The sequence below is a fragment of the Colias philodice genome, chromosome 2 (assembly GCF_061535455.1).
Source record: "Colias philodice isolate Cphi_HAF_F1 chromosome 2, ilColPhil1 Martin Lab GWU primary, whole genome shotgun sequence".
NCBI classification, from domain to species: Eukaryota; Metazoa; Arthropoda; class Insecta; order Lepidoptera; family Pieridae; genus Colias; species Colias philodice.
In genome coordinates this window covers 5941997-5964952 of record NC_143087.1, presented here as the reverse complement: position 1 = coordinate 5964952, position 22956 = coordinate 5941997, and the positions used below count along the sequence as shown (strand labels likewise).

Below are 22956 nucleotides of genomic sequence, written 5' to 3'. Positions count from 1 at the left end.
ATCCTTCCTAAGCCACTATACTTTTAATAACCTTATTATTCTGGTAGCTATTTGAGCTCAGATTTTTCCTTCAGCAAAGTAATAAAGTGTACTTAATATAAGATTTAGTTAACAAAGAATAATATAATGATGAAAGATCACTGTTAAAGACATTTTTCTTTTATTACTCTATATGAAGGTAAGGTTATAAAAGGCTTCACAGAAACGTTATATAAGATACGTACTTATTGTATATATTCACAGAATCCTACCTTTTATTGCCGATTTCAGTAAAAAATACGGTCGTTAAACGTTACCAGTATGTATAAAACTTCCTGTTGTATTGCAGTTTCAACGTAAACGAAACTTAACTTACTTCGGCAACGTTCAAACTATTTATCTTATTTTGCGGTATCGCCTGGCACACAGAAGAACATAGAATAGTCGTATTCTTAAATAGCTCAAAATAATTTTCAATTTATAAGTATATTTTTCATAATCAATGTGTATACGTAACATTTATGTTACAATGCGAAAAAACTTATAAGACTTAAGATATTTAAATATAACAACTAATATAAAGTAATTCATGTGTATAAAGAATCACTAAAGTGGAGCTTGAAAAGAAGTGTGATTTACAGCGAGGACCACCGCTCGTGCATTATTGAAAACGTGCCTTGTTGAAAGAAAAATCGCGTTTTGACGTCCCCTATAAGATTTATGACTTTCATTCATTCCACTGTAATAAATGGCAATTAGACTCATCCTTTATGGGCTACTTGAATTGGTTTTATAAGATCTCGATTTAACAATACTTATTAAAAAATAAAAATCATTATTTTTTTGTAAGTGACAATAAAGAAAAAACTGTTGAAGCAAATTAATAAATATTATCAGTACTATAGACTAAATTTTATTGAAAACAGTATAATTATTCTAAAGCACACAGTCATGATATAATCATGCGTAACGTTATAACACCGCAATAAACGCTAATCACTTAATGTAAGATATAGACGTATCATCCAATAAATCATTTGTCCGCATAATTTCCTGATAAATGCCTGCTGCTAACATTGATAGAAGATAATGGAGAGTCGAAAGCGATTGGTCGGGGACTATAACAAAAGAGGCCTTGTTATCACCCATTAGTGCTGTCATTAGACTGCCTCGTTGGAAGTGCACTCACACTTACCTATATAGCCACTTCAAGGGAAGTCGTGTTATCATTACAGAAGCCACTAACATCTATGCACTTTATTGATCATGTTTTAATGCTCTAACCACGAAGATTCCAGCGTATTCACTCAATCGCTGACTTGAAAGCTATTCTCCTAATGTGAATGTGTTTGAGAACTTCAAGCCTGTGGATCTTGTATAACCTACTCGCTTTAAGTTTCTGCTTTGCTTACGTCAACGCCTAGAACTAAAGTAATAAATATCAATTTATTCCGGATGAAAACTTTATTCACAAAAGTCTTAAACTATACGCTTCGTTGTGGTTGTGTTAAACGAAATGAAATTCAACTATGAAGGGAGGCAAGAGGGTGTGCTTCTTTATACGCCAATTAGTCTTAGAATACATTGCTCATTCATTACAAACCGTGCGTTGACGATAAGTCGCTGCGTACACAATATCGCTACTCAGTACATACATTCCGTACGCAATTATATTAACTTTATTACACCCACCAGGGTCTTGAGTTAAACGGTACGATATAAAATTTGCATAACGTATTTAAAATTACATTAGATTTGGAACACGTCACTTATACTCTTTGTTAAAGTATAAATGTTATTAGAATGAAAATTTATCTCCTTCAGATTGTCGTTTGAGTGTTAATAAAGCTTAATAATATTTATATGTTTGTTCTATCATATTTTTGTTGTAAAATATTGGTACTCGCCATTTTTATAGACTGGTTTGTAAGATAAAAATATCGTTCATAATCGAGGAGATTCTATCATTATTATAGGTAATCGTTGGCCGAATCCAGAACCTTCTTACATTACCGGACCTTATCTAGAAATCCCGAACATTTCTAGTAATGGAAATCCGATTACTATTTAACCAAGATACACGGAAAATGTGTGGTCCCCGCTCATTCCTAACCGCCTAAAGTCACCTTCTAATTTTCAAACTCCAATAAGGAACTTTGTTGAAGTAATCACAACAAATGAATTATTTTCCTTCTTTTGTAACATACCCATTACGATGTTGCCCGAGTCTTTCTCTAAATAACTTATTTCCTTGCGGAATGAATAATGCATATGTTTCTGTAAGTAAGGAAAATAAGAACAGTTTATTAACGAACAATAATTATAGTGTAGAATTTTAGTTTAGTTGACATATTTTGTGTAGGTACCTATCACATATTTTGAGAGGATTGTAGAGTGAGATTAAGTATTATATTTTTATCAATCTTTTAAAAGTTAATGTATCCATACACAGTCTAACCAGGCACAGATACCATGCCAACGATCATATTACTTCTGACAGTTAAGTCGTAAATCTGAAAAGAATTCAATTTTTCACTACCCACTCAATACGAGAATGTAGGTACTCACGTCGTTTAAAGAAAGCGCTATAATATTTCAAACCGATTTTGTGCGCTGAAGCGTTAAGTTTTTCAAGTTATTTAAGGATCTCGTATACTTAAGATTTCTTCTCATATTTTCAGTATTGAGAGCTTTGTGAATGCCAATGTTTAAGATAAATGGCGGTCTTAAATAAAAATCTCGAGAATATTCTTTATTTAAACAATAAAAATGCAGACAGTTTGAATTTAGGTCTTTATACTGCATAGCGACGTCGCACCATGATTAATAATTTTTATAACTAGCGTAATTGGGACCATTTCTTTTTGAAATATTTTTTTACAATAAAATGCCTTTGTCACCTCTATATTATACAGAACTTTTGTTACAGCATCGCGTATTCGATACGAGATCACGAGCGGGAACATAGGCGGTGCCTTCGCCGTCAAGAACATGACTGGCGCCATCTATGTAGCGGGGGCGCTCGACTATGAAACTAGGAAAAGGGTGAGTATCGGAAAGTTTTCAATTTGCATAGTAATTTATTGTTTTTCAGCGCACAGATATATTTCAAAGCGTTGATCGCAGATGCGCTATAAATTTAAATCGTATAAATGAAGCAATACGAATGTATTTTTACAAATATATAAGGTAAAATCCTAAAGAAATCACTGAATAGAAATACCAAACAATTCGAGAACCAAATTCTTTTATTCTCCAGCAAAACAATGTTGTTTAAATGCGCATCGCATCGCTCGCATTTATCGGGTTCCGTTAAACAAATTAAAAATTATCCAACAAACGCTAAGAACTAATTTTGCAGTGAACTGAGCGGGTTAAATTGTGAAACAAAGTGTTTGCCCGTTGGCGAGGTGGTCCGGACTAGCGGGCGAGTCGTGCGCTCGGCAATACCCAGCTATCATAAGAACCCTCTTTGTTATCCCAGAGGAAGTTTCGTCGAACTTTCCGCGAGATAAATAATTTAATCTTTAATACCCATTTAAGCAAGCCGGCTCAGAGCTCCTACCAAAGGCCGGATTGCTATTAAATTGCAGATCCTCACAGAGCTTAAATGGATGTAAACCATTTTATTTTTCAGGCTCCTTTTCGCTTTTATCCCGGTATAAATACAAAATAAATGCCTACAATTTTGTCGGTCGCGATAATATTACATTTTTCACATCAGGTGTAATGATAAATGAAAGATATAAACGATGATAAAATCTAAACTTTTATTACAAGCAATATACTTTTGAAATAAAATTGTACGGACCAATATACACTACAACAGCAGCACTGTAATGATGCACATGAAGAATAAACCCCTTTTATTTTATTCTGTGTAATTAATTATACTCAACATTTTATATATTGATGATATCGAAATACATTAAAATTTTAATACCATTAAGTAAAAACGAGTTGCTTCAGTAAATAAAATTATTATGAAGTCTGAATCCGTTTTTATTTTTATATGTTTTCCTTGAAAGAATAGGTGTTTTAGAATTCAAAGTGTTTTATAACAGGGAATGGTAGACAACGACAGTTCTAACTTTTGAAACGCGTGAGATGACTTTTGAAACAAACATTTCCTGCATTGCCGAGGAAATTACTGAGCGACACTGACAGATGATACCAATAACTTGCCCTGGCCCAGCCACAATGCTTGCACAACCACTCTTTCGTTCAACATGACGTGGCCCGAGTACTAAACATTTAATAAGACGTACCACTCGTATCACGACCAGATTTCTAAGTGTATCTTTCGGAATATTGAATTCTAAAATTCTAAAATCTTTACTTAATTTCTTGACAGAAAAAGTTATAATTACCAGCAACTGAACATGTTAACGTAACTTACGAATCAAAAGAAAATTCTAAGTAATCAAACCTCTGTGAAGCGTTTTTCGAGTTCGTTTTACGTAATTTTACTCAAATAAACTTTTTTAATTACTTCGTTAATCATAATTAAGATTAGTCATTATGAAAGTTAAATAAGTTTTAATTATATCTATATATACCTTACCTTATATTTAAATTTGAATAGAATACCGATGATATTTTAACTTCGTAAACTATAGATAGTTATATTGTTAATAACAAATTTCACCCATTGCTGCCCTAAATACACGTGGACAGTACGAGCTGAAGTTAGCCGCATCAGACAACCTGAAGGAAAACTACACCACAGTTGTGATTCATGTGAAGGATGTCAACGATAATCCCCCCGTGTTCGAGAGACCCACATATCGAACCCAAATCACAGAAGAAGACGACCGCAATCTTCCCAAACGTGTGCTACAGGTCCGCTTAGTGGCGATAGACGGCCTCATTCGATTCTTTATAGCACCTTTCATCATTATTTCGGAACGTTAAGCTTTAAAAAGAATCGTATGAGGTTATATTTCTGATGCGTGGGTTGAAATAGATGTTTGTTCGTTTTGCATGGCATGAATTTTTCGAAATCTTACTTTTTGTTGTAGTATCGTTCGACAGCTAGTGTGTTCTTTTTTAGCAATTGCATCCACGCAATTTTTCCATGTGCAAAACAACAAAGCGTCCTCGAATGGCGCTGCAGCGTTTATTATGTTACGTTTTGTATTATTTCTTGGTTGTTAAATCCACTACGAGCATATTTTATAAAAGAAAATCTGAAAATACTCTTTTTCGCTGAAACATAAGCGCTCGATATTGAAATTACCATCGGACTATATTGGATCGAACGCGACAATTCCGCCATATCTAGTGATATTCATTGAGCCGCGTGATATTCTCTTTTACTAGGTATAAAGAGTTTTAACAATCGCGTTGATTCCCCACACCATTCCCCACACGCTCGAGAACCGTACATTTAAATACATCGGACTTAATGTAAAAATGAAAAAATGCGTGCCTTGATTTCGTTAGCGACGAATCATTTACGTATTGTGTCATGTTAGAATGTTGCACTTTTTACAGTCTACTGAATTTTCAGGAAATAGAACATGTACAGGTAGATTTTATATAGGTTAAGTTTACCTAAACAACAGCTATTAATTCTTTATAAGAGGAATCATAACAACTAATATGTGTAATGTATTGTCAACAATCCTTGCATATTTTCTTTATACCCTAATTCAAATTTTCTCATACGCGAAACATTAAAATACAAACCTCAAAATAGTATATAATTCTATTTATATGTAAAACACATGTTTAATCAATATCCTGCTGAGTTTTAATACGAACTCTAACTTCGATGTTTGCCGACATCAATATTCAAAAGCAAAGTTTAGCATTCATGCTCTAGTGTGCTCCTCTGTTTGACTTAAATATTTTAGCTTATACAGTAAATTACCGTGTTTATGTATGTAACATACCCTTTGTTTTATTGAAATAAAATAACATTATACTTCAATTACATTTGATTTGTTCGACGTTAAATAAATAAAAGCGATTTAGCGTCGCGTTTAAAGGTCGTTCATTAACAACACTTGCGTATCAAGGATTAGGAATATTTTTAACCCTACATAAATATTCAAAAGAGACGTACAATTAAATAATTTCAGTACATTAGCTTGGAATACAAATGAATCTTAATTGATTTTAAAAAGAATATCGATATTTAATATGGAATTTTGCTATAACCTAAAACAATTCTCACAAATAGCAAATAGATTAATAGCGTCTTGAACGAAGATCGAACACGTTCAAAAATATTTTGTATGGAATCAAAATGGAACACATTCCCGTATTATATTTCTATGTTCACGGTACTACGCCACACACATCCACGAATCAAGTAATCCTCAACAAACATTGGGCTAGATAGAGCACGTTTCTTTAACACACATGGACAAAAGGACATTCAGACTTTGACACAAATAGGATCAAATAAGATCTCATACACATGAAAGAAGAAAGACTAGTATTGCATGAGCATGTTGGCTAATGCGTGCGTGTGCGCAGTACGAGTTGACGCTGGTGGCGTCCGACGGGCGGAACGAGAACTCGACACGCGTGGTGGTCCACGTCCTAGATATCAACGACCTCCCGCCCCGGTTCACCCGCAGTGCCTATGTCACCCAGGCCCTCGAGGAAACCGGACCCTACCCCCACTCCCTTATACAGGTTTTGTTTTGTTTTATTTTTATTTTGTTTTTATATTTCGCAGAGTTACTGGTAATTGGGGGAAAATGTGGGATATGGATATTAAATATGTTTGTATATAACACATATTTAAAATGTAAATATTTCAACACTCTTGTGTATTTCGAGAATCTACACTAATGAAATAATTGTTCACACAGTTTAAATAATTATGGGAAATGTAGATTTTCTCAATACAGTAAACATAACATTTATTTATATGCGGTAATAATAGTTTCACAACCTACCAATTTTATTATTAGACTATGTTGAATATAACTTTATCAATCTGTAACATAACCTTGGAAAATCTCTGCGAAATATTTTATTTCTGTGACACTTTTCATCGGACTTTATGTTTTTTTTTTTCGTTATTTTCAAGTTATTATTTTATTACAATACAACAGTTATCTAAAAAATCTATTACAATGTAGCATTTATCTCATTTTTATTTATTCACTTCCTTTCCGTATCTGAAATACTAAGAAAACTTTTCGCTCTATTATAGCTTGCGGTGATTTATGAATTACTAACTGTATCTTAGGTTTTATTTCTCCTATTAAGTACATTCAAAGTATATAATTAATCTTATCCTGTAAAAAGTTTTCTTTCAATCCTAGTAAAATACTTAGAATGGGTGAATGCGGTAAGTATGCACAAAATTGCGTGGATTGGTGCTTCATTGTGTAGTTAGAAGATTTTTTTTGATTTAATTCAATGTCTTTGATGCATGATTTATGTAGAAAGCATCTACTTCAATTTTGAAGTCAACTGAAACTCAGCCTTTGTTTATCTCGTTTATTTAATTAACAGCGTTCGCTAGTACCTTTTAAAACTCTTTCTTGAAAACGAAACGAATCAGTGAACTGAGATTAAATATTTCATGAAAGAAACTTTTAAATAAATTTTACTATAGAAATGGAAATGGAATCACAATAATTTGTAAAAGGCTTCGGCTTTTGGAATGTGACCTTAACTTGTGGAACAACAATAATGAATTGATGTTAAGAAGCCCACGAAAATATTTCTATAATATCTTCATAATTGCAAAATATCTGTCTATTTTCACACTCGTTTGAGTGTCAGACCTTTTATATTTTAGCGAGATTCACAAATGATCCGCGTAATTACGCTAACGTCGACCCTCGTCATTTCTCCGGCTCTAGCTAGGCCGACATAATTGGAGAGTCCGACATCGGATCCCATACATTTAACGGCAATATTCGGCCAATGTACTTAATGGATCCTTAATTGATAATTATCTTGATTGCAAATACATATAACAAAGCGTATTATTATTTTCCACAATCAATTTGGAGCAAAATAAATTTGTAAGACAAAATGTATTTCAGACATTGGCTAATTTAATAAAGTGTTGTTCCTTTATAAATTATATCCGTTAATAACTTAAGTGAATAATCTTATTTGTTTGATCATTATCATTAGTTTTAAAACCATTTATTTACATTTTTTATTTCTATTTGTAAATTTATTTAAGTAAACGAAGTAAACATTGCTAGTTTCACTTTTTTCAAACGAATTTTATATTTTTGTGACGATTAACCGTAACATAAGGATAACTCATACAATAAATTATTTCCGCCCAAACAGGTCACTGCAACTGATGGAGATAAGGATAGACAACAAAATATAGTTTATTTTCTAACGGGACAAGGGATCGATCCAGATAATCCTTCAAATAGTAAATTTGACATTAATAGAACGACGGGAGAGATATTCGTCTTAAAGGTAAATTATATTTATTATACAGAATCGAATTTTCGTAAAAAGAGAAAATTGTTGTACCAATAATAATTTAGATAAATTGAATACATTTAAGCTTTTACTTGCAGCCTTTAGATCGTGATCAACCTAATGGACGACCTCAATGGAGATTTACTGTTTTCGCTCAAGATGAAGGAGGCGAGGGCCTTGTAGGCTACGCTGATGTTCAAGTTAATCTTAAAGATATTAATGATAATGCACCCATTTTCCCACAAGGCGTTTATTTCGGTAATGTTACTGAAAATGGAACGGCTGGAATGGTTGTTATGACTATGACAGCTATTGATTATGATGATCCCGCTGAAAGTAATAATGCAAAACTGTGGTATTCTATTGAGAAAAATGTAATCGAAGAAGAAACTGGTTCTCCAATATTTGAAATCGAACCTGAAACGGGCGTGATTAAAACGGCTGTTTGTTGCTTAGACCGAGAAAGGACACCTGATTATTCAATACAAATAGTTGCGTCAGATGGAGGGGGGTTAAAAGGCACTGGTACAGCATCAATACGAGTTAAAGACATAAACGATATGCCTCCGCAATTCACGAAAGATGAATGGTTTACGGAAGTTGATGAAACCGATGGCACAAACCTTCCTGAAATGCCTATTCTGACTGTAACTGTACATGATGAAGATGAGACAAATAAATTTCAATATAAGGTTATTGAAAACAGTGGATATGGCGCTGATAAGTTTACTATGGTTAGAAATAATGACGGTACCGGGTCTTTAAAAATCGTACAACCTTTGGACTATGAAGATCAATTACAAAGTAATGGATTCAGATTTAGAATACAAGTCAACGATAAAGGTGAAGATAACGACAACGATAAATATCATGTAGCTTATTCATGGGTGGTCGTTAAATTAAGAGATATAAATGACAATAAGCCACAATTCGATAGAGCTAACATTGAAGTATCAGTATACGAAAATGCAGAAGTTGGTAAAAGTTTAGAAACATTTAAGGCAACTGATCCAGATCAAGGTGGTAAGAGTAAGGTTTCTTACGCTATCGATAGATCATCAGATAGAAAACGACAATTTTCAATAAATCAAGAAGGAACCGTAAGCATACAACGTTCATTGGATAGAGAAGACACACCTCGGCATCAAGTTAAAATATTAGCTATTGACGACGGGTTACCGCCTCGAACGGCTACAGCTACTTTAACCGTTATCGTTCAAGATATCAACGATAATGCACCTACGTTCTTGAAGGATTATAGGCCTGTTTTGACCGAACATATAACCCCTAAAAAAGTAGCTGAAATTTTAGCTACGGATGATGACGATCGATCTAAAAGTAATGGTCCACCATTCCAGTTCCGGTTAGATCCAGGTGCCGATGATATTATAAGAGCTTCATTTAAAGTAGAACAGGATCAAAAAGGTGCCAATGGCGATGGCATGGCAATTGTGTCATCGTTGAGATCATTCGATAGAGAACAACAAAAAGAGTATCTTATTCCTATTATTATTAAGGACCATGGAAACCCAGCTATGACTGGAACCAGCACCTTGACTGTTGTGATTGGTGATGTTAATGACAACAAAATGCAACCAGGATCAAAGGAAATTCTTGTTTACAATTATCAAGGACAAGCTCCTGATACTGAGATTGGACGAGTTTATGTATATGATCTTGACGATTGGGATCTACCAGATAAAAAATTCTTCTGGGAAAGTTCTGAACATCCAAACTTTACACTTAACGAAGAAACAGGAATGATACAAATGAAACATAAAACAAGAGAAGGCAGATATCATTTAAAATTCAAAGTATACGATCGAAAACATACACAAACCGACGTTCCTGCAAATGTTACTGTGTATGTAAAAGAAATATCACACGATGCACTAGTCAATTCAGGCTCAATACGAATATCAGGTATATCTGATGAAGATTTTATTCGAGTTTGGAATTATAAGACTTTAAGTGTATCTCGAAGTAAATTAGACATTTTTAAGGATAAATTAGCCGATTTACTTAATACCGAACGAGAGAACATTGACATTTTTAGTGTTCAACTAAGAAAGAAGCATCCTCCGGTTACTGACATTCGTTTCGCAGCTCACGGCGCTCACTACTATAAGCCAATCCGGCTCAATGGAATAGTTTTAATGCACAGAGAAGAAATTGAAAGAGCAGTTGGAATAAACATTACGATGGTTGGAATTGATGAATGTCTTTATGAAAATCATGCATGTGAAGGATCTTGTACCAATGTATTAGATATTAGTAATTTACCTTACATGGTGAACGCAAATAAAACGGCTCTCGTGGGAGTACGCGTTGATGTTATTGCAGAATGCACGTGTGGTGCGAGAAACTTTACGCAAGCAGAAACATGTCGAAACTCTCCTTGCTATAATGGAGGAAGATGTATAGAAGGAAAATATGGATTAACATGTTCTTGCCCTCCAGGTTACACTGGTCCTCGATGTCAACAAACATCACGAAGCTTTAGAGGTACTGGATGGGCGTGGTATCCTTCATTGGAAATGTGTGATAGCTCTCATTTGAGTTTTGAATTCATAACTAGAAAATCTGAAGGTGTATTGATATATAATGGACCGATTGTACCTCCTGAGCCTGAAGAAATAATGGTATCTGATTTCATATCAGTTGAATTAGAAAGGGGAAATCCTCGATTACTAATCGATTTCGGTTCCGGCACGTTAGAACTCAGAGTTAAAACTAAAAAGCCCCTAGATGACGGTGAATGGCATCGGTTGGATATATTCTGGGACACTGAAAACGTAAGAATGATAGTTGATTACTGTAAATCTGCAGACATACAGGAAATGGAAGATGGTACACCTCCAGAGTTCGATGATTCAACTTGCCAAGCTACAGGAACAATTCCACCATTTAATGAATACTTAAATGTAAATGCACCATTACAAGTTGGTGGATTATACATAGAGCACTTCGATCCAACTCATTATCATTGGCAATATATGCCTATTGGTAAAGGTTTTGATGGATGCATAAGAAATCTAATACACAATAGTAAATTATATGATTTGGCACATCCTGGATTATCTAGAAACTCAGTTGCTGGCTGCCCTCAAACCGAAGAGATTTGTAATCAAGCAGATACGACGTCCAGATGTTGGGAGCACGGAACATGTGTTGGTAGTTTTTCAGAAGCCAGATGTCAATGTCAACCTGGTTGGACTGGACCTTCGTGTAACTTACCCACAACGCCTACTAGCTTTAGACCTCAAAGCTATGTAAAGTTTGCTCTTAGTTTTGAACCAGATCGATTTAGCACACAGATTCAACTTCGATTCCGAACAAGAGAACCTCACGGAGAACTATTTAGAGTGAGTGACCAACACAACCGAGAATATGGTATTCTTGAAGTGAAAGAGTCGCGCTTACACTTTAGGTACAATTTGAACTCGTTAAGAACTGAAGAACGCGATGTTTGGCTAAATTCTATTGCTGTCGACGATGGTCAATGGCACATAGCTAGAGTTAGCAGGTATGGTAGTGCTGCTACTTTGGAAATAGATGGAGGTGAAGGTCGTCGATATAATGAGACATTCACTTTCGAAGGCCATCAGTGGCTATTGGTAGACAAACAAGAGGGTGTTTATGCAGGCGGAAAAGCGGAATATACTGGTGTAAGGACATTTGAAGTGTATGCTGATTTCCAAAAAGGTTGTTTAGATGATATACGCTTGGAAGGAAAGCACCTACCACTTCCTCCGGCTATGAATGGCACGCAGTGGGGACAAGCGACGATGGCGCGAAATTTGGACCGCAACTGTCCTTCCAACAGTCCTTGCATCAACGTGCACTGCACTGAACCTTTCGTCTGCGTGGACCTCTGGAATGAATATGAATGCACGTGAGTATTATTCATTCACTCAATTACTATAAATTAAATATATGAAGATAATTTAATTTAATACATATTTCCTGATAATTTTTTATAATAGATATTTCCTTTCATAAAATTCTTACGATTGACATTATATTTGTTTTTAAATAATTAAATGTTTCTTTTATTTGTTAAATATGCCAAACGCGCACTGAGGATATTTTAGACATTGGGCAGATATTATATTATATTATTAATATTATGTTTTGCCTACTTAAATATTATATGTACTCTGCTTTATAAAAGATAAACCGACTAATCAACTAACCATTCAATGCTTAATAATACTAATTTATAAGCTTATATTATGAATACAATACATTGTCTTGATATTGTTATTAAACAAATCGCCTTCCATATATTATAAGCATAATACTATCGTGTATATAATTATTTAACATTTAACATAATGGTGTTTAGTTGCGGTGAGGGTTTGGTTTTGTCGTCGGACGGTAAAGGTTGCGTAGACAAGAATGAATGTCTCTACTTCCCGTGCCGCAACGGCGGTTCTTGTGTCAACCGAGAGCCCGGCTACCGCTGCCATTGTCCGGAAGGATTTTGGGGCGAAAACTGTGAACTCGTTCAAGAGGGCCGCACGCTCAAACTCAGCATGGGCGCCCTCGCGGCGATTCTCGTCTGCCTACTAATTATCATGAGTGAGCACCTAATTAGCCGCGCTTTCAGCGTCTGATCATCCTTCACCAATTCACAACAGCACCCATATATACTTATGTATATTTAATATAGTATTTAGTTTCATTATTATTTGCACTTTTAAAATGAAAGACAGCTAATTAAACGTTGCATTCTTTTCCATTGAAAACGTTCATGATTTTTGTTCTTTATTCAAAGTGATTCAATTTGAAAGTGCATCCATATTCCATATGTATGTATGTATGATCGCATAGCTAGTCGTGTAGTAGTGCATGGAGGGCTCAGTGCGGGTGCGGTGCGCTCGAGGGCGGAGGTAACGCGCGCTGTGTGTAGGTGCCCCGGGGGCTCCGCGCGCGCGGGCGGCACGTGCGTGAACGTGAACGAGTGCGTGGCGAGCCCGTGCCTCAACGGCGGCACGTGCGTCGACCGCGAGCCGGCGCGCCGCTACGACTGCATATGCTCGTTCGGCTACACCGGCCACGACTGCGAACTAGAGCTCCTCGCGTCCGGAATCATCATGCCCTCCAGAGATTTCATTATAGCTATCATTGTCTGTTTATTTTTGCTTTTAGGTGAGCACTTTTTTTTGCATGTGTTATACCATACCATTGTCTCTCATCTAGTGTTCACTTTTATTTACCGTTTGTCATGTTACCGCTAGTTGTTGTAGTACGAAAGGTAAGATGAAAATACCACTTGATTAAAGTAGCTCTATGTTATCCCATCAACGGTTTCATTTAGGATAAATTACATGAATAACAACAAAAACAGACCCATAATGTGATATCGACCATATAAAATCATTATATAAAGGACCCATATTAAATGGAGTGAAATGTAAGGTACAGGAAATTGCGAAATGCCCCGCTCCTCCCACTCTTTGGTTTCGTTTGCAATGTGCCATAATCTTTAACTAAAATGAAATTCCCGTCCAAAACTTAAAGGCGTCACAAGTTGAACTTTGATTAAAAACTTAGGAACTAACTCGAGCAAATTTTTCCCAGTTCTGGTGTTAGTGTTCGTCGTGTACAATCGGCGGCGGGAAGCCCACATCAAGTACCCGGGGCCGGACGACGACGTTCGCGAGAATATAATAAACTACGACGACGAGGGGGGCGGCGAGGACGACATGACAGCTTTTGATATCACTCCGCTGCAGATTCCCATCGGGGGACCGCTCCCCGATCACGTTCCCGCTAAATTACCCTGTGAGTACATGTCGATTTCTTGGCTATTTGATGTGTGTTCACAAAATATACGTGTTATAGCTTGTGAAACTTGATTTTGGTTCTTAGTTTTAAGAGATTTTCAGGAACAAGATATCTACATAATTCAACGCACAAAAAGTATAACTTATACTAACCTAATTGTACACATATTGCAACTAAAGTAAATTTTACGTAAACATTTCAGTAGTTTTCATGAGAAAGAGTACCTATAAACCATTTAGACCCAAACTTATTCGGAAACTGACCAAATATGTGAAAATACTGAAGAGGGTACGATTGTAAGATTCATTTTGCGGAAGGCGGCGATCGATCATACGTAAATCCAGTAATTTGTTGCCAACCAGTTCATGACTTCGAATATCTTTAGGTATTTTATCACAAACGTGCTCAACGAGAGAGCTCAACTTTTAGTTATCGGCAACAATAAAATTAAATGTTTGCTCTGTAATTATGATGTGCCGAAATTCAAATGATATAAATAAAATTCTTGTAAAGACGAATAAGTACTTCAGATTAAAATTGGAGTTTTCTATTTTTATTCAAAAAAACAAACATTAAAAAATAGTCAGAACTTTTTAAGAACGTACAATCATAAATCTTACTTTTTAAAAACTGACACAACAATTTATCACCGAGGAAATTAGTAACCTTCCAAAGAAAAATAGAAATTGCGATCATTACGCGGACTTTCCGCTTGCTCTGATGTAATCGCTATCCGTTTAAAAAATTTAAAATATTCAATAATTTATGGTTATCAACTTGAATAAAGCAAAATAGAATGGAAAATAACATTTGACATAATGTAGGAACTCATCAAGCTTATTAATATGAGGAGATATTTGTAAATTTAATGTTCATACATTTCATTTAATATTCGTATAAAATTCTTTATCATTAGAGTTTCAACATTTCATCAACCAGTCGTCAATTACGAAAGAGAGCGCAGAATGCTCGCAAAATATGTCGGCGTGCTAATATTAATAAATTTTTATCTTATATTATTCTTGTCGCTGAACCGTGAATGACAAGGACGAAATCCCGGCAATGACACTGGTGCTTTTATAAAAATCCCTTGGAATTTTCTTTACGCTTGCGAAAGTAACAATCTTCCTTTTTATTTTTATTTCATTCTGTTTGAAATTCTCATTTGAAGTATTGTTATCACTTATTTAATGACAAACTATAAGTACCAACTCATTATTCCCTTGTTCTTTTCCAAGCGAAGATTTTTAATTCTTTAAGTGCTGCCTTTTAATAGCTGTTGAAGTTTATTAAGTACTGCAGCTCTTCTGTAAAAAATATATGTATACTTTAAAAGTTTACGTATGAGAAAGGTGACGTTAAAATTTTTCATGTATTAAAGGATTCAAATAAAATCGTTCAAAAATTTAAATAACTACTGCTCATAATTAAAGTCCAAATAGGGCAAGGTTTTAAAATACAACTTAAAATAATTGGGTTTTGATTGAACATCGACATAGTAATACAATCCCGGAACTCATTACCCATACCGTACAGGCTACCCTTTTTAACCTATCACGCGTCTGGCGCACAGCCGGCACCGATCCCGATAGTGTCAAGGGAGTTCACGAAATCTAGCTTTTTTATGGCTACCGAGTTTGAAAATTTTATTTACCCTATTGTTCTATAATTATATGCCATGTATTATATATTTTTGGAAAGAGGAAGAAACTAGTTATAGCATAAAAATGTAATCATGACGATATATTTTTTCTATAAAATTATAAAAAAATGATTTTCTTTTGTTTTAATTTTAATTGCTTACATACTAACACTTACATGATAATGCTGAGTCATCAAATGATCATATTCACGTTTTCATATCACTACACGATTGCCAAATACATTCACTTATATTTTCACACATTTAACACAACGTATTTCACTATGAATAATAACAAATCTCCATTATTCACAAACAAGAAAAAAAGCGCCATTTTGCGTCTTCCGCACTGAAAAGTTGAGACACTTTTTCACTGAGTATTCTTCAAATATCCCTAAAACCAATATCATAAACGTATTCTACGTAAAATTTCCAGTAATATACGTCTCAATTATCACTCATCTAATTATTCCTCTCGGCATAATTCACAATCCAAATATTCGTTGAACAAGACAAATGTCACAAACTATGGCCGATGACGCAACTCAATCAATGATTCACTTTTTTTTTTTTTTTTGTGGTTTTGGTCTCTATTGCCTGTCTCGGAGTCGTGTCGATTCGAATTATAAATGTTTAAGGCATAGAGAAATATTTTTTATACTGGAAACATTCACTTGTAATTCACTACAGATGGCCTTCAATGTCACGGGCCGCGTTAGGCACAGAGTTTGTGCGCAGAACGCTACAGTACAATTTGCGTTACGACACAAATATTGTGCGTAGAACGTGTCACGGGTTAACGGCACATTACATTCGTCAACTGAAACTGATTGACAAGCCTTTACAAAATTCTCTCGATTTCATGTTTTTCGTGGTTTATTTTTCATAGATGTTTGTATAGTATTTATGTTTAATTACTTCGTATATCCTCATAATTTGTATCGAACTATGTTGGATAGCTATGAAAGGAAATTATCGGAATAATTTACTAGAAAATATGCTTTATTATTTCCTTATCTTTCTATTTTCGTAGACATTTTCCTATCAGTTTTAATTCCAATGTTTATAGTCTATAAATAATGGTATCTTTATTTCTTTTATTAATTGTGGGCGTAACAAATACAACACAATTATATAACATTCTTCGGTCTTCCCCAATTAAAATATCACCCAAACATAAAACCCTTTAATGCACAACAACACAAAATTCGTATTTCACGATTCAGGCTTGTAATGAAATCTGGAGCTTAAATACGAGATAAGGCTGTTAATTATTAAAACGATTTCAGAAGTAAAGTAATTGTAAAGTGTGCGCTGAATTTCGTGGTTAAGCCAATTTTATAGAACTTTACCGTCTTCCATCTAAAGCGTTCGTCGAGACGCAAATTACATAGTTGTACTTCAAGCCTGGATTTATGTGTTAAAGTTGCAAGATTTTAACGTCAGGCGTGTGCCGGAAATGGAAGCGGCTTTTGTTAGGATTAGGAACTTGATTTATGCTATAACAATACCCTATTATATATTGTATTCATGAATAAATATGAATAAGTAATAATTTTAAGTAACAAATACGTTTAAAGTTTTTGAGGACAGTCTTTATACGTGCTTTAAAGAAGACAGGAAATAAAAATAAGAAGTCACAGTGGAACGAATAGATCTTAAATCGTTTAAAATTATTAACCGATTAAAATTGTGTCTCCCTGCAAGCAGCAAGCTGCACTAATTATTGTATTCTTCTCTCAGTCAATCCGTCAACAAGATCGATCTGTAACCCCGGTCCATCTTTTTAGATCCGCTAATGAGCGTCGGGCTTGGAGTCGGTCCCATGGGTGTCGGAGTGGCGCCTCCCATCGGGGTCCCGATGCCGGGCGAGACCAACGTGGGCATGTTCATCGAGGAGCACAAGCGAAGGGCCGACAGTGACCCCAACGCGCCGCCCTTCGACGACCTGCGGAATTATGCGTATGAGGGCGGCGGCAGCACGGCTGGATCCTTGTCGTCTCTTGCTTCTGGTATGTGTGTAAATAATTATTTATATTATAACATATAGAATAAATTCTACAAAATCTACAAATGAAGGAAAACCTTTCCAAGTTATATTCTACGTTATATTTGATTAACTTGTAATTTAAAATCGTCTTCATCAAAATTCTAATATAATTTTGTATTTAATATAGATGGCGAAATTTTTAATTATATTTTGTTAATTCAAACCCCATTAACGGGTTTGGAATACCTATCCCTGAATAAATAACTATATATATTCATAGTTAATCTATTATTTCTTAAGTAACTTGTTAAGCTGCTAGTTTCCCGTTACCAAAGAAAGAACTCTCGACCTGATAGATTGCGGAAAATTGATCACCTCCTTATGTGGGCGAAATAATTGATTAATGATCGAAAGTATGTCCAATGTCACTAGGGACAAAGGACTGCTGGCTTAAAATTCATTTTGTCAAGTGGAAATTTAATCGAGACAAGGCGTCGCTTTGTAAACACTTTAATCGGTAATACTCGTGAGTGTTTTAGATTACACCTTTCAAAAGATAGAACTTGATAGATACGTTACTTTGTTACGCATTGTTAAAATACAGATGAATCTTTTGTTCTGATCTCAGCGTTACTCTCTACTTTAAAGACGATTTCGAATTAAACATTTTCTATTCCATTATATGAATTAAAAATTACCGTTTTCTCAATTCCACTTGTTTTAACTTCTTACTGCAACCGCCAAGCGCTCGTACAATGGTGGCAGTTAGCGACTGAAGCAATACGCCAACAAATACCGCTAAAGACCTGATTATGAATTCGTTTGATAAGTCGCTTGCTCATTACTGCCGCTTGTCTAAAACGTTGCTCTTTGCAGTACCTTTTTTATATTGTTTATTTTTTAAACGTAAATAAGTTTTCCTCCTTCTTATTACTATTAAGAGATGGAAGAGCAAGAAGTTCTCTATAATTCATAAATATCTAATTGTGGATGAAGTAGCATTATTTTTATTACCTAAAAATTGTTTAGTCCGTGTTTAGTAATTTAGTTATCTGGTACTTGTACCTAGAGAGTTTTCCGGTAATTTCAAATTATTGAAGCATTTGGGTGCAAGAGATGCTCCTTTCGAATTTATATTTTGCCATCTCGTAGATATATTTTCCATTCGCACCACCATTTGTTAAACCAAATGACTGGACTGGACGATTATAATGAGAATTCACTGATAATATTTTTTTATTATTTGATGCACTGAATAATCGAGTTATTTTTATTCGCAGGTACTGACGATGAGACGCACGAGTACGACTACCTGGGCGCCTGGGGCCCGCGCTTCGACAAGCTCGCCGACCTGTACGGCCCCGATCTGGACGAACAACTGTAGGTTCGGTTAAACGCAAACCGCGCGCATTTCATCGCGCAAATTTAGTCAATTGTCTCCCACGTTTCTAATTTAATAAGACACTTTTAAGCTATCTTGGGAGAGACACCACCCGCGTCTTTTTGTTTACGTTTACAGGCTAGGCAAATATATGATACGCACCTAAAGTGTGGGCTGTGCTCACGAACATTTTAGTTTATTAATATTTAATTAATAGACGTGTTAGCTTAAGAGCGTTCTCGTTTGGGGCGTATTGCGTCGTTTTGAGACAAAACGTGTATCTTCACCAAATATTTGATATAAGTTTTTATTCGAGTTAGCCATAAATATTATGAGTCAGTATTTTATTGGAAGTTATCGATGTAAGTGGATTTATGCAGGAGGGCCATAAGTGAACCGTGGGTGTTTGTAGATAGTGTGCTATAAATGTGAATAATTTATACGAGTATTTTGTAAGTCCGCAGCTTTACGTGATATATCTTAACTTACGGCCCTTCCGTAACGAATCGTTATACCTACTATAAAAATATATGTTATATTTTATATTAATGATTAATAATAATATTTAAAAATTCGTCCGAACGGACGTCGAGTTTATAATGCTCATTCAATACGTGGATCGATCGCCGGGGGATGTACATATAAATATTTAATAAAATTCTACCCCCAACTTAGTCTAATATGAATCGATCGACATCTCTATTCGAAATCTCTTCGTAAGTGTACAATAACTGGTGTTCCTCTCCTAAAGTCTCCATGTAGAGTAGTTGATAAATTTTAGATCCCACGTGCGTCGTGTCGCGTGCGGGCATCGGCTCGGTAAATAATAATAATATGTACGTAGTTTTGATAGAGGAGAGTTTTCTGTCGGCTCGGAGAGAGTGGGCGCGGGGTAGTGGGGCGCGGGGAGTGAGCGGGACGCACGATGTGCGAGCGAGTGCGTGCGAGTGAGAGCGCGGCGTCGGCTCCGACGAGCGCCGAATGAATGGGACAGTGCCAATTTATTAGCATTATTATCGATGCAGCTAATGAACATAGCGATAAGTGTTTGCACTTTATTTATTCATATATTTACGTATAAATTTAGTCGCACCTAGGAAAATATCAATAACTTACTAAGAGTGTTGTGCTAGATTTATGTTATCGATTTTGACGTGAGATAGTCCCCGGAACCGTTAGAAGTCACTAATTTAAATCTAATTTTTAAGAATTTATAGTAAAATAATTAAATTTATTGAAGGTTTCGCAAATACTGTCTCACCTCGACATCGAATTAGGATCAGTGTAAATTTTAGAATATACTGAATTATGTTAAAATGACTGATTTTTATTATGCGTTTGAAAGCCTAAGATTATGTAGATTCGGTTATTTCATTACATATAGACTTCGAATACCTACTGTAAGAACACTCTAGTTTGCACTCAAAATGAATATTCAAGTCTCAATAATAAAGCAATTCTCGTTAATTACTATTTGTGTAAGTAGACGTTAATAGTTAGTCCGAGATTGATATTCTAGGTTTTATTGTTCTTTTATAATATCATTACACTGCCAGTAATCATATATAGACGAATTACGATAGAGTTTGGTCCGATTTTATATTTCTGTCGTATACATATGATATTGTACTATATTAATTTTTTGAACTTTTTTATAATGAACGTGATACTTTCTCCTCAATCGACAGTGACGTGCCACTCGATGCACAAAACCTTGATATTTCTTTGAATAAGCTCTGCGTTGTCTCCGATGTGTGTACCTTTACAATTTAATACGTTTTTACCAAAGATATATAGATAATCGCTGTAAATATTCCATGCTCGTGTATTCTGTCATGTTACCGACGAAATTATCGTTGTTACATTTAAAGCAAAAACATTTGTGTTCGAAATTTATGCATCATGAGTAACGTTTCGCCGCAGCTGCTACTCGACACGTTACCGCTTTCTACTAAAGATAGGTACACATGAAAATAGCACTTTATATTTCACTGCATTTTGGTGATTATTAAAATACTGTATGTACACTAATTAAGACGGCAGAGCACACAATCCCAGTACAAACAATGAGGGCGGACCCACGCCACACCGTACGTAATCGGTGCACGTAATTTTATTTTAGACATTAATTATTATACCTACATAGTTATGTTTTGTTTCAACTGTGATTATTTAGTTGTACAACTCTGAAAATTACATAAAAGAATGAATAAAGTATGAAAAATGCAACTCTGTTTTATTTATTCCTCTTCATCCTTCCTTCTCTGCACACTATCATGTTATATTTATAGTGATAACACACAACCTAAAAAATAACACAAAATTTAATTAAGTACATATATGAAACTAGCTTTCCGCCCGCGGCTTCGCCCGCGTTTTCAAAGAAAAACCTGTTCCCGTAGGATTTCCGGGATAAAACCTATCCTATGTCCTTTCTCGGGTATCAAAATATCCCTATACCAAATTTCATGCAAATTGGTTCAGTAGTTAAGGCGTGATTGAGTAACAGACAGAGTTACTTTCGCATTTATAATATTAGTATGGATTTGAACAGACTTATAACGAGTTAGAAAGTTAAACTATGAAATTAAATTTCCCAAACTGTTTATTCAAACGTTCAATTCCACATACTAGTATCTTATTGATCAAAATTTGCTTGAAAAATGTTTCGAGGTGAAATAAATGAGTTCTATATCCATATTTCTATCATAAAACTTATTACATATTCTTAGAACCTAAGAAGCATAATATTATGTGTATACAACTCACGTAATAAAACAGAACTGTAGTGAAAACATATCTGAACGAAATGAATTAAATCGCAAACATAAATAAATATGAGGTCTGGTACATAAACAAAATAAATGAAAACCATTACATCTTTCATGATAACAGAACACTGCGAGCTTCGTTAAGAGTTCGTTCATATTCATAAATGATATGGAAGAAATCTCCTAGGCGAAGATTTATAAAGACGATTTTTGCACAAAAGGCCTTTTAACTGAACGAAAAATATTCGAGCTTTTATGAGAATTTTTGTGGATTTATTTGCATCGTTTAAAATAGGTACACATACTTATGTACTTACCTATATAATGGTGAATTAAATATTCCACGAATTAATATGAAGCATGCATTATTTCAAAGGTAATTTATATTAATAACGCTGAATATTTTCATAAAGATAAATTAATATGAGTATCTACTAAAGTGCAAATAAATATTGGAGAGTTAAGTAATATGAAAATTGAAATTGCACTTCATTCGCTACATTTTACCTGAAATGCTATTAATAGACTATAATAATAATATAAGACTAATATATTACTATATAAGACCATTATTGTAGGATTATGATATTATGGTGACGTACTATGAAAAAGCCTTATTGCGGCTCCTTCAGAATGTTTATAGAAGTGTAGGTATATTGAAAACATAGGTAATAGCCATTATAATGATATTATTTTTTTAATCAACCGAATAATTTAGCAAAATAATCTTAAGAATAACTTCATGTTATGAATTTATTTTTTATAAGTGCTAAGCGGACATTTTCGAACCGAATGCTCAAGAAAAAGCTTACGAAACTTTGACTTTTTGTTTCGTTAAAAATTAAAATAAACAAATTCATCAATACATATCTCTATTTTTAATTTATAAGTCAATAAGTTATAATATTACAGTTTGTGATAAAAGACATACTTACATATAATATAAAAATGCTGAATTCGTTGTAGGAAGTTCACTGAA

At 34.7% G+C, this 22956-nt stretch overlaps 1 protein-coding gene across 2 annotated transcripts in view; it reads left to right on the top strand.

The window, feature by feature from the left end:
* The window catches only part of CadN (neural cadherin), a 234427-nt gene extending 212997 nt beyond the window's left edge, over window positions 1-21430 (top strand). The window contains exons 14-21 of one of the 2 annotated variants that reach the window (XM_089704877.1): window positions 2909-3024; window positions 6466-6627; window positions 8257-8394; window positions 8499-12295; window positions 13316-13554; window positions 13987-14190; window positions 17626-17847; window positions 19106-21430. In XM_089704877.1, the coding sequence (XP_089561003.1) occupies window positions 2909-3024; window positions 6466-6627; window positions 8257-8394; window positions 8499-12295; window positions 13316-13554; window positions 13987-14190; window positions 17626-17847; window positions 19106-19209 (4982 nt within the window). In that variant the 3' untranslated portion in view covers window positions 19210-21430. Of the gene's footprint in view, window positions 1-2908; window positions 3025-4656; window positions 4822-6465; window positions 6628-8256; window positions 8395-8498; window positions 12296-13315; window positions 13555-13986; window positions 14191-17625; window positions 17848-19105 lie in introns of both variants that reach the window. The other variant, XM_089704871.1, reaches the window with a different exon arrangement.
* The last annotated feature ends 1526 nt before the right edge of the window (window positions 21431-22956 follow it).